The sequence below is a fragment of the Triplophysa dalaica genome, chromosome 23 (assembly GCF_015846415.1).
Source record: "Triplophysa dalaica isolate WHDGS20190420 chromosome 23, ASM1584641v1, whole genome shotgun sequence".
NCBI lineage: Eukaryota > Metazoa > Chordata > Actinopteri > Cypriniformes > Nemacheilidae > Triplophysa > Triplophysa dalaica.
In genome coordinates, this window is record NC_079564.1 from 9064066 (window position 1) to 9077405 (window position 13340).

General features: G+C 38.1%; 1 protein-coding gene across 3 annotated transcripts in view; it reads left to right on the forward strand.

The window, feature by feature from the left end:
• The window catches only part of si:ch211-285f17.1 (sickle tail protein homolog), a 77978-nt gene that overhangs the window by 54138 nt on the left and 10500 nt on the right, over positions 1–13340 (forward strand). For all 3 annotated transcript variants that reach the window (XM_056738010.1, XM_056738011.1, XM_056738012.1), the window contains 7 exons: positions 5766–6529; positions 8548–8652; positions 8977–9026; positions 9360–9523; positions 10264–10439; positions 11787–11923; positions 12504–12651. In XM_056738010.1, the coding sequence (XP_056593988.1) occupies positions 5766–6529; positions 8548–8652; positions 8977–9026; positions 9360–9523; positions 10264–10439; positions 11787–11923; positions 12504–12651 (1544 nt within the window). The remainder of the gene's footprint in view (positions 1–5765; positions 6530–8547; positions 8653–8976; positions 9027–9359; positions 9524–10263; positions 10440–11786; positions 11924–12503; positions 12652–13340) is intronic.

Genomic DNA, 13340 nt, shown 5'->3' on the forward strand with positions numbered 1-13340 from the left:
GAGCCGATCATCAAATAATCTCCTTTAGTTTGCTTAGAGAAATAAAATAGACACTGTTATATAAGGAAAGTTACGCACTAATTATTGTTTTTAAGATTAAGTGATCCTGCAAATGTCCTAACAAAAAAGTATTTGACATTAACATTGGCATTTACTGTATTTAGTGTGAAGTGGAATGACATTTTATGTTTGCACTCCACCCAAAAATCTTAATTTCCTCACCCTCAAGTTGTTCCAAATATGTGTACATTTCTTTGCTCCGATAAACACGGATAAATATTTAGAAGAATGCTTTGACCAGACAGTTTATGGCCACCATTGACAAGTAGGAAAAATAGCTTTGTTCCGTTGAACACATAAGAAGATATTTTGAAGAATGTGGGGTTACCAAACAGCTCTGGGCCACTTTTGACTAACATTGTCATTTTTACTTTTATGGTTACAAGCATTCTTCCAAAAATATTTCTCCGTGTTGATCAGAAAAAAAGACATTTATGCAGATTTGGAACAACTTGAGTGAGGGTGAGTAAATGAAGACAGAATCTTTATTTTTGGGTGAGCTATCCCTTTAAGGGTACCACCCCAGTGATGGCTACCGTACCTTAAAAGGTACAGTTTTGTATGTTTTTAATGTCAAGTTGTCAAAGCAGACAAACCTACCACCTTCCTCGAAATAGGAAGCATTTAATATCAACACACATCAATTGAAGTCCATGAACATCGGGAATACATTAAACACGAGCATGAATGTATACAGTATGCCAATGAAAACGTTTAGACACTCAGATGTAATTGTTTGTTGATGTGTAACATAATAACCACACTTTTGTTTGTCAGGCGTAAAGAACTAAATGACATGTAGTGTAAATATTACAATATACCCAATGGAGATCTTCGTCTGCAAATCCCACCGTATAATTGTGTTTGTTTCAGTAATTCAAATATGGCCGTTGAGCTGACACATATGATCGAGACCATGCCGACACACACACGCTCTGACCACAGTTGTTGTATTTGTAAGTGTTCGGTGACAAGAGATCCATTATGCTTTCATCTAAAGCTCTATACTGGTGCAGACTACACACACACTTCACCCATGCATGAGTAAACACAGACACAGAAACACATGATCTGCCCTCCTCAGTTAAAGCAGGCATGCAGATATTCAGACAGAATTAACAGCCTAATCAAATAAACCCTGCACCTGTTAAAACACACCATTACTGTGTGCATGTGTCAAACCATGTGTCACACAGGCAGACACGATAGAAAGAAAAAACTTGGGAAGAGTATGTTTCTGTTTTCGTGTGTTTTTTCTAAAAGTCCAGCAGATGTTTTTACTTTGTGTGATTTCATAGGATTGTAGCAACAGTAGTGTACAGATCTAGATACAGTGCGTCCATGCATACACACACGCATGTCTGTCCTCAGTCTCGTGCACCCATATGTGTGCCGGTCTGTTAAAACTGCAGGATCTTTGTGCAGCGTACCTGACCACACTTTAATTTGAAACAGACCTGTAAAAACAGCAAGGCCGTCTGAATTTTCCTTTCAATGAAGTAACAGACACAGTCTAATGATGGCAGACCAGTAACAGTAACTAATAGACGGTTTCATCTGCCGCATGCACCTGGGCTGAAGTTAACTTCCGGTCTGTGTAACAATTTATTTGTATTCAATTTATATTATTATTTTATTGTTTGTTAGTTGTATTAAATCAAATAGTTTTTGTTTTTTTGCAGAGGTCAAAAAATGTTTCCTTAGCGGAATCTGCATTTACACGGATCCAGGAAAACGAATGAAATCAGTCACCCAAAACACTGTTGTCATGTAAAAGAATAGTAATAGAGAACAAATGTTTTCCTTTTTTGGTTGAATATTGTCTTGTGTAAACGGACACCCTGTATACACCAGACGAGGCGCAACGTGACAAAAGACAATAATTCGCATTAGAAATATTATTATTTAAAATTTTGTCCACACTGGATATGACGCGACAATCCCACGACCGGTGTAGACAGCCAATCAGATTGGAGCTTTTATTTTTTTCTGCACAATATGCGCTGTACAGTCACAGAACAGATGTCGTGAGTCTCTGGGTGTGACTTCTAAACCTTACACACATTTTAACCATGGTTTAACTATAATAAACATGTTTTTGTAGTTACATAATATTAACCATAAATTAAACATGGAAATTGTCCGTAGGGTGTGAGTGTGTGAGTGAATGAGTGAGTGTGTGTGCCCTGCGATAGGTTGGCACTCCATCCAAGGTGTATCCTGCCTTGATGCCCGATGACTCCTGAGATAGGCGCAGGCTCCCCGTGACCCGAGGTAGTTCGGATAAGCGGTAGAAAATGGAATGGAATTAAACATGGTTTTAACCATATTGTATGGCTATACAAACTGAAACAAGACTGTTGAAAAAACGTTGTCAAAACACTTTACAGTAATTGGCAAGCACAAAAAGATGGCACCAAGGTTTCAGTCTTTATTTAAACTATAAGGTGCAGGAGAAAATTGTCATTTGTTAGTGTTTTGCAAACTTTGACTGTCTTGTTCATAATGTCTTCAAAGCATTTTTCTCTGAGATATAGAAGGACGGCACAAAAACTGGGTATTAGAATTTGCCCCAGAATTTTAAACATCTTCAGTGTCTCTTGGTCCGAATTCAAACCAAATGTTCTCATTCCGTCATCTTCTGATCTCTTTATTTATTTATCAGAGGTTTAATGTTACATGTCAGCCCTCCTCCAACAGATTCTGCCTTTTAAGGCCATGCAAAGAAAAACAAGGAGATGAGAAATCTGAGTTGTTGAGACAGGCAAGAGCTTTCATGTTGTTGCTCAGGTAACATCTGGAGATGATCGTCATGGCTCCCCGCCGCATCAAACTACAGCTAACACTGTCTCTCTCTCTCTCTCTCTCTCTCTCTCTCGATCGTTTTTTAAACACGTTTTAGCCTCTGACCTCTTTAATGGTAAAGAGGGAACAATAGACAAAGTGTCTATGCACGTTCTTACCTATAGGTTACAGAAATATGATTTAATTTTGACTTGGGATCAAATGGCATAATCAGATTTTTTGAGTGACAATATACCTACAGTGATAAACTGAATAATAATGTAGCCATCACAATCATCACTATGGTGATCTAATGTGACGTAACAGCATGCTGCTGTCCTGGGGCAGATAAACTCTTGGAACGCTCACCTGTTCTGGGTGTAACCTGGGCTCTGAATCACCCCAGCACAATGCTCTTATTGTTTCAAAGAAAGAAAGGGAGGGCAGAATGGACCAAGCATTATTTTGTATTCAGTGGATTATCTGATAAAGCTCTTCGGTTGGAAAGGTTGCTCGGTTTTCGAATGAGACACTTTGGAAAACCTTTGTAGGCAGCTGGTGTCTAAGATAGCATCTTAACTGATATTAAACCTCCTGAGGACTGATGTGAAGCTTTTTTCATTCAGCAGTCATTTTAATTGTCAAATATATGTCAACAAAAGAGACAAAAAGAGCAGATTTAGTTTCGCGCTGCACAAGTTTTTATGTGAATTCCCCTCATCTGTCTTGTCACATGGTTCTTCCTGTTGCTCCTCATTGCTGGGTTTAGAGTCGGATGCAGTTTCATCTGTCTTTCCTCAGGCGTGTTCTGCATTCTAGCGTATGATGATCGGAAATCCTTTCACTTTCATGTGGACTTATTCAGATGTTTAGCTTGTTTTGCTTTAAGGTCTAGATTTGTCTTTGGATGTCAAGTAGCGACCCAGAATACCAAAATGGTGTATTATACTTTGACATTTATTCACCCTGAACTGCTCAAGAAGGTATCTATGTATTTACATTGCAGTTTCTGGAGTGCACAAAAGAAGATATTTTGAAGAATGTTGGTAACCAAACAACTGCAGAACCCTTTGACTTGCATTGGTTTTGTGTCCATACAAAAGAAGCGAATGGGTACTGCCGTTGTTCGGTTACCGACATCTTTCAGAATACCTTCTTTTCTGTTCTGTAGAAGAAAGAAAGTTGTACAGGTATAAAATGAGGTAAATGATGACAGAATTTTATTTTTTGGGTGATCTACCCCTTTAATGTCAACAATAACAATATATTTTCATAATTTTTTTCTCTTAAAATACTGTTTTTGTTTTAATTATTTATTTTTATTTTGCTTGAAGTATACACAATCGTGTTAAATTGTATTATTCATGTTCAGCTTTGTTTTCACAACAGACCTGCGACAAATTAGAACTATTGGGAAAAATAGGTTTTCATTTAAATCCAATGAGTTTCTTAAAAAATTTATGAGCATTTTTACAATTTTTTTATTGCACTTGTTATTCAAAATTACCAAAGTCATCCTCATGATAAATTAAAATAACTTCTTTTAAGTTTACCTTATACATTTTTTCCTTTTTGTGTAATCCTTATAGTCACGCATATAATATATTTATTTCTCTCAAATCTGAATAAAACAGCACTTTTGTATTTGGGTCATAAACCTCTTTTTGGCTTTAGAAGATGGTAAACCAATTGTACAACTTTATGACACTAATGCAAGCAGACGACTGTTTAAGGCAACACAACAGCAGCCTCTCGCCTTTTAATTGCAGCGTTGTGAAACATACTTGAACCATAGCCACCTATGTCTCAGTGTGCACACCTACCCACGCACACGCACACACACACTTGTGCAGTTTCTTTTCTCCGAAATATGAGTCTCCATATGAAGTGTGTTAATGTGATTCGTCTGCTGTCTGAGATCTGCTTGGGTGGTCAGGTCAGATCAGGATTCCTATGCGTGCCGCCTGTTTAAAAAACAGCACAGATTACAGGTGCTCTGAATTTAGCCCCTGCTCAATGACATATTATTTGATCTAAACACATGCTTTTTTAAACCACTGAATACCGTGGCATCTCTGACTTTGTGTTTGTTTATTTGCTTTCTTTTAAAGCCTTCGTTTCACATTTCATAGGAATTTATCTATTTCTCAGAAGTTTTCTAGACTAAACAGTAGGTTCAAGAATGCATGGAACCTAATTTTGGTGTAATATGTGTTTGTTTATAATATCCTTAGTGATTTTGAATTGTATTGTGTGGGTTTTAGTGTGGTTTTGATGTTTTTATAACTTTTATAAGATATTTTGCCTTTTTCGTTTGCAGTAGATAAATATTTGATCTAGCCTTAGAGGATCTGCTGGTCTTTTCTGGTTTTAAGCGTTTTAAGAAGCTGGTCAAGCTGGTATTCAGTTGGTTTTGCTGGTCAACAAGGTTATTCAAAAAAAGCATATTTTGACCTGAATATTGATATTGATTTGCCTCAGTGAAAACTAAAATAATTTGAGGCCATTGCAGATTGAGTCCGAAATTTCTGCACATTACAAAATAAATACAAACTCACGTTGGGTCAATCACATTAACACACTGTCTCTGATATTTTCTGGGTTAGACTTTCAGCTTTTTTCGCATCTGTAGCAAGCATATTGAGAGGCGTTTTGACAATTCAGAGACACCGTAATACGAGCCCCAAATACGAAAAAACGCGTACAAAATTTTTGACTGTTTGTGCAAAAATCTTTGAAGTTATAATATGAATAAACTAAAAATACATAACTTACATGACAAAAAAATATTTTAAACTTGAATAAATATAAGATGACAAAAGCACATGACAAAATTGCTAAAAATGTGATTTTTTTATTTGATATTTTTAGAGAAATTTAAAAAGGTAATTAATTGAATGAAAATGTTTGTCATTGTCAAGGTTCACCGGGAGATGATGTATGCTGGACGGGACGGTCACCCTCTCCGGCAGCCTCCAATGGGCCCCCCGCCACCCCACATGCAGGGCTCCATGTCTCCTACCACGCCTCACAATATGCCTCCTTCCCCCTCTCGTATTCCCTTTGGTCCACGCTCAGGAGGTAGTCCCGTCATTGGTCCTGGAGGTGGTGCCCAGATGCCACGCGTCGGAAACACACTTCCCGCCCCGGCCCGCTCGGCATCCCCCTGCCCCAGCGCCATTCTCGAACGACGCGACGTCAAACCTGACGAGGACGTGGCTGCAAAGACCATGTCGCTTCCCGCTCGAGTCGAAGGTTATTACGCGGATCCCTACATGTTACACCACCATGGCCCGCCCCCTGACACGATAGACCACGCCTACCATCGCGCCACAATGCGATCGTACAGTAACCCTGGCGTTCCCATGGAACCCGGCGACCATCATGCACTGTTCCGTCAAAAAAGCAGGAAGCACACAGAAAGCCAGCTGCCAATGCTTGGGTCCAAAACCCCACCCGGTTCCCCACACAGGATGGGCGAGATAAGAATGGTGGACATTCACACTGGCCAACCCCAGGGCTCTGTGACTCTAGAGAGGTCCTCACCTGTCAGACAATCGTTTAGGAAAGAGGCACCTGTTGCTGTGGAGACCATGATCAAGGCAAGAGGTGGCATGGGCTCCCCGGCAACTCCAGATCTTCAGGGTCACAATCCTATGGCCACGCCAGCAGATCCTCAGACACGGTAAGTCATTGAATCATTAAGATAAAGCAAAAATACGAAGGCATGACACTAACTTTACATTTAAAACACATACAGTAGCATCTGAGTTGTCCATTCATGTTCATTCTAACTGCATCAATAATGTTTATAGTAACTATTCATTGCATTGTGTTGTTCCCTAACTGCATCTAAAAAATACATTCACCCCGCTGGTAATAACATCTAAATATTTAAAGCTTTGATGCTGTATACCAACTTCTGTTTAGTTCATATAATGATGTAGGGTTGAGAAAGTGCTTGTGCTTGGTGTCATGTTTATCTGCAACTTATTTATTTATAAGTAAATCAATTATTTATATAAAACGTAATAAAGTTTCACGGAGGTACAATTGAAAGGACATAAAAGGAAATAAAACAATCGACATGTGAGTCTACATTACAATAAACAAATATTTAATAGTTCTTATAGTTAAATGCACAACCAAGAATGGAGAAAAGACAATAAAAATGAGTAAAATGATGGCTGAGGAAAGTTAGTGTGCTTGGTAAGTTTTCACAGCTGCGGAAAAAATTAAGAGACCATTCAAAATTTTCTTTAAGGCGGCATATCTAGATGTATTGTGGCCATTCCAGTCCAGTATCCATTTAGGTTCAACAATATCAAAGCTCAGAAATGACATAAAGACATCGAACACTAATGTGAAAGACTGACAGCATGATAATACATTTACCTTTATGCATTTGGCATACCCTTTTATCCAAAGCGACTTACATTGCTTTATACTATACATTTGTATCTGACTTTGTGCGAACCCGTGACCATGGCATTGCTAGGCCAAGCTCTAACCACTGAGCAACAGGAATGAAGACACATGAACATTGTGAATCTATAATGAAACTTTACATGATTGCATGTAGAAATATTACTGTTGTATTGCTTAAAAGAGAATATAAACTTGTTATCTTGCATTTTTTGAGATCTTAAAAAATACAGAGCATAAATTCAGTTATTATGACCTGTTCATCCAATTTAAATTTTCTGCAAATAAATGCTAACAGATACAATATATATTTTTTTAAATGTGGGATGTTGTTAGTAGTTCAAAGTCTTGAACAAAAATAATAATTTTACCTCACACACACCTATAAATAGTCGATCTTAAGATCAGAAAAACTTAATTTTGCTTACTCTTAATGGTTTTCCGCAGCTGTGAGTTGTCTTATAGAGTTGGACAGCTAACAGTTTGAGGCTGATTCTTCTTTTTTATCCAATCAGCATGATAGAGTTGGATAGACTAAGCGGTCTAGTTGGAGTATAGTTTTATATATTAATCATATATTGCGTACACCCCTAAATAAAGTGCTACAAACGGTTTTTCACAGCAGTGCCATAGAAACATCTTTAGTTCCCCAAAGAACAATTCACTCAGAAGACCCATTTTTGTCTTTTTATAAGCTGAAGAGACTTTTTCACATCACAGGATGTTTTGTGAAGCATAAAGGTTCTTCAAATGTCAAAGGTTCTTGAGACAAAAATGGTTATTCCGCGTTATCATGAAGCACCTTTATTTTTAAGAATGTATATGACATGAATGGGAGGATTTTTAACCCAGTTCTGTAAGACACTGTCAGTGAATACAATTATTTACACAACTCTGAAGAGTGTTCAAGTTACATAACTCTTTGAACCGCCATTCAACAATTTTCCCCATCGTATTGTTTTATGGTATCACTCCATCTTGCCCCTTTTTTTGTATGTGACCTATGAATCCGTTTTATTGTGCAGGGCTGTGTACCGTCAGGTTTTGTTTTGCTAGCAGAGAACATTCAACACAAAGGGGCGACAGGCTAAGATGTTGACCCTGACAACAACAGCTTGTAAAGTAAAGATGATAGTAAATAAAGATCGGTTTGAGGAGCACACTAGCCCATTTTTCCGCAGCTGCTGTCAATTCTATGTAATTCTACACAACACCCTCTCTCCCACGCACACCCCACATCAGTAGTAAGCCTGCGCTATGCTCTGTATCTCTCTGCAGAGAGAGAATGAAGGCCATGGAGGATCAAATAGCCAGTCTGACTGGTCTTGTACAGCACGCTCTCTTAAAGAGCCACAGCTCTAGCGGCAGCAAGGAACACTCCAGGTAAGCAAAGCAAGCTGGGTAATGTGGTTCTCAGGCCACGTTATGACAGCGCCGTGATTCCAAAATCGAATGAGAACGCAATGAAATTAAAAGGGATGATGTTGGTGCTTCTATTCAGACACTGAGTGTTTGACTACTAACAGTTTAACTAACTGATCAGCATGAACTAAATTGACTACTCACTTAATCTATGGATTGTGTGTGTTTGCTTTGGTTGTATGAAGTGCGACTCCTGTCACTGTAACATTAACAGCTGGTGTTTGTGTTAAATCTGATGTGTGTGTGTGTGTGTTCAGTCATGTGATCTCTGTGCCGTTTTTCCAGTGAGAAACATTCAAAGTCCGGATCACCTGTTCACAGCACATCCAGCGCAGGTAAACTCTTTCTTTCTTCTTTCTGTGTGTTGTTGTATTGTAATGCTGTGAAGTGTGACAATGAGTGCATCAGAACAAACTGATCTCTCTCACATATCTGACACTCAGAAATGCCGCCTGACACATATTTTCCCAGTGATTCCACAACATCACATTAGCCACAAAGAAGCTAACATGTCACATTATTATGTACTTACATCAATGCATACGTCTTTCTTAAATCAATCTTAGCCAACAGACAATTTTCAGAGCACAGCCTCAATTCGTCAGACAGAATGTGAATTAGTGTTTGTTTTTGTGGTTCATGTTTGTTTTTTTTCCTCACTCTTTTAGGAGGTTCTCCAGTATTACCACCAAAAATTGCCACAGCACCACCTGATCGTAGCCCCGCCCCTACACCACTCGTAGGCCCCGCCCCTTTGCATGTAAACCTTCAGGTGTTCAGGAAGAACGTCTCCGAGCTCCGCTTACAGCTGCAACATATGAGACAACTACAGGTAATAAACCCGCCAGTCAGTGAAACACAATCATTCGTGTTCTCTAAAATAAACATACTACTGCAGTTATAGCATGTTATTCGGCCAGTATAAATTTGGTGTTTAAATAAATATAAATTTCGGCTCTCAACAAGTGCCATTATGATCACTCTTTATCACGTTCAAAGCAACATGAAACAACATTCACACATTTAGCTTGTGTATGTGACGTTCATGGGTGAAACATGATATATATGAACTTTGACTCCCAGACACGGCCCTGTGTCACGGGTTAAAATGACAATTTTCTCAAGATTTACAAATAGTGGAAACATTTAAGATATCGTAAGTACTCAAATAAACAAAATATATACAGAAATATAAAACACTTGCATAGTGGTTTTTTATATATTTTACTACAAAAAAATACAAACTGCATCTTTTACATCAGAGAAAGAAAGATAATACTTTTTGATGAAAGATTGTATTAGGACAAAAAATTGTATTAAGTGTACATAAAGCGAGACTTCAGAACTTTTGCTCATGGGTTCCCCCATGTGGTTGATAAGCGCAATTGTCTGCGACCGCTGTTGTAAGTAATTTTGCTGTATAAGCTTCCCCATGGGCACTGAAGATATTTTGAATAATATTGTTCACAAGGAATGGGGGGCTGTGCTGATCTGTTACCAAAATGTTTGTGTTGTGTTCTGCATACTTTTTTCACTTAAAAATTATATTTTTGTGTCTCTGTATGATTTCAGCTTCAGAATCAAGAGTGTGTGCGTGCTCATATAAAGCACGCGGAGCAAGAAATCAGCATGAAGCTGGCGGAAGTGCTCAGACGACAGGATGATCCTATACAGAGACAGAGATCAGCGGTGGAGGAAGAGAGACACCGATACCTCACCATGCAGGAGAGAGTTCTCACACAGCTGGGGTACGACACACATACGCGAGAGAAAATATTAAAGTCTCTTCCTTCAGGCAATAAAATGCCTCTCATTCTCACTCATTCCTCACGAGACTCATTATAGGCCCTCGGTAAACTCATTGAGACCCTGTCCACCCTCCTGCGCGTAAACCGTAATTAAAACCCTGTTTAATTGAGCTGGTTAACAAGCGTGCTCTGCAGATGGCTGTAAACATACCAGAAACTGGGAATTATAGATCAGCAGGAGAATTCAGAACGTTCTGTTTTCATTGGTCACGCGCCAGTGTCCACTCAGCAGTGCGCTCTCTATGCCGAACAGTGAGACGTTCAGCCAACAAGGACACTTTTATTGGTGTGGCGGATAGTGATTATAGCAGAAAAAAAAATTATTCTGGTTCTACGTCTGTAAGGTGCTGCAGTTCACCAATTGTATTGTAAATCAAAACATTTTGTTTAGCAAAAAACCAGTGGAAACAAATAAAGGCATAAAAATGTAAAAATGACAAGCAGGAGACTTGAGACATCGTTTTGCATTTTACTGTTATTGCTTTTCAAATTATGGCCACAATGTCCAAACATTAACACTCAACAAATGGCAAATGGAAGGCAAATCTGAGCTTTTAAATGTTTCTGGAGTCACAACGTAACGCTTGTGTTGTTCGGAAACATCAATTCATATTTCATAATTTTTATTTTTTGTCATTGCTCATTATCAGCCTTTATGTTTGTCACTGAGTTTTGCAAATATCTAACCAACAAAAAGTATTAAAAAGTGTGTGGTAGCTTTGACACATTATGTAATCATTTTAAAGGTACAGTGTTTTTCCAATTCCTGAAAAACTGTGGATTTGGACATTCGAGGTTTCAGAAGGACAGAAACAATATGAATAGTTTAAATTACAATGTAGACAACATGTTATGACCAAGAAGGAATTATGATTAAGGTTGCATAACGTGAGTATAAGATTATAAACTGTACAATAAAAGTATTGTACTTTAATAAGTAATGCAATAGAAAGTTTAATTTGGTGTAGAAAAAGTACATTTACAGGCACCAGCAAATGTTTTTTACCCCTTGTTGTCACATGATCAGATCATAGGAACAATAGTTTTAATAGTTCTCAGTTCTCCCTCAGCATATGTCATTTCCCCCTCTTGTTTAACCAAATTTTAAAAAGACAAATAATTCAGACTGCAGTATCTGCACTGCCCTCTAGTGGCACATCAGTGGAAACACAATGTTCATATTCTGGCCTACTATTAATTCAACACTTAAGTCTTAATCCTTACAAAATGCATTATGCGTATTTCAGTGTTATTGCCATGTAATTTAATGCGTACCTCTGTGTGCAGGGATCTGGAGACATTCGTGGAGACTCTGAAGACCGATTCCAGCTCTGGCGTGTCTCAGAGATCTGTGACTCTGAAGGAGGTAGAGGTGGGAGCTGTGGGTCTGAGGAAGGTGGGAGAGAACCTGACTGGACTGAAAGGTACCACAACATACCAGTGCTGTTTCATTCATTCATGAAAATGGGAAATGCAGTGGGTTTATATTATTACATTTGTTTTAAAATCAAATTTAAAATGAGATAACTTATTTCTAACTATACACTTTGTTATTAGTGAGTGATAATCTGTTGTTTTTCTGTTCTTGATGTTCTACTGACTTCCTTGGTTACACAATAAAACCTGCCAGCGCACGACAGCCTCATAAAACTTTCAGAAACTGCGTATCCTCTGACGTTTTAATTATTATAAAAGCCCCTGTCGTATCACAGCATTAAGGAACCGACAAAACACATGGTCTAAGATAGTTTTTGACATTTGCTATGTGGCTTTTACCAGAAGTGGAAGTTTTAACAGTTTACACCTTGAGAGGAAAAAACTCCCACTCGTCTACAGTTATGAAACGGTAAAATTTTGGGCATTCCCCCACTGATAGACACTCAAAGAAGCTATTTAGATGCACTGCAACAATTGCAAAAGCGAATGTAAACCAGTTCCTGTAAGTTTCAAATGAAATTCCAACATCTCTTCACATTATTTAATCTTTATCCGTCTTTCCTTCAGGTGAGTTTCCGCCGCTACAGTCCCGGATGCGGGCGGTGCTCAGGGTTGAGGTGGAGGCTGTAAAGTTCCTCAAGGAAGAGCCGCACAAGCTCGACAGCATGCTGAAGAGGGTCAGAAGCCTCACCGACACAATCGCCAACCTTCGCAGGTACACACAGATAAAGAATAAAGAATATTTACATGAACCATCTGGGCAATTCCAGCATTATATAGAATTAATTTGTTACGATTATATTGAACCATCTGTTTATATTTTACTGAACCCTTGTTGATAGAGTCTAAACTTAAAAAATGTCAGTCTATGAAAAAATATATATTTAAAAAAAGGGAACTAAACATGCAATAAGGATCTGACAGAAAAAGAATACTGTTTTTGGGAGACGATAAACTTTCTATAAATAAAATGCACAATTCTGAAGCAATCATATCCAATGAATGGAGAAGGGATGCCCCTTTATAGAACATAAAATAGTTACTTTATATTCATTTTCATGTGTCCATTTATGAGGAATATGTAGCGTTATGGATGTGATAATCCTGAAAATGGCACTTAAAATAAAACAAATGCTTTTCAAATTTGAAAAGAGATCTCACTTGGGTTTTGAACAACCAAATGTTAAAATCTGTACTGTTACCATAGTAAAACCTGCTGGTAAAAAAGATTTTTTTGACTTTCTCCTTCCTCTGAGGAAAACAAAAGAAGATAACTTGAGAAATGTCTGGTTTTGTGTCCAAACACACGTATCTGAGCATCCAGGATTATGGAAATGAATATATTTTTATTCTTTTGTAATCATGTGTGCTGAGAGACTGTATAATTTAGGCAGCGAGAGAGAT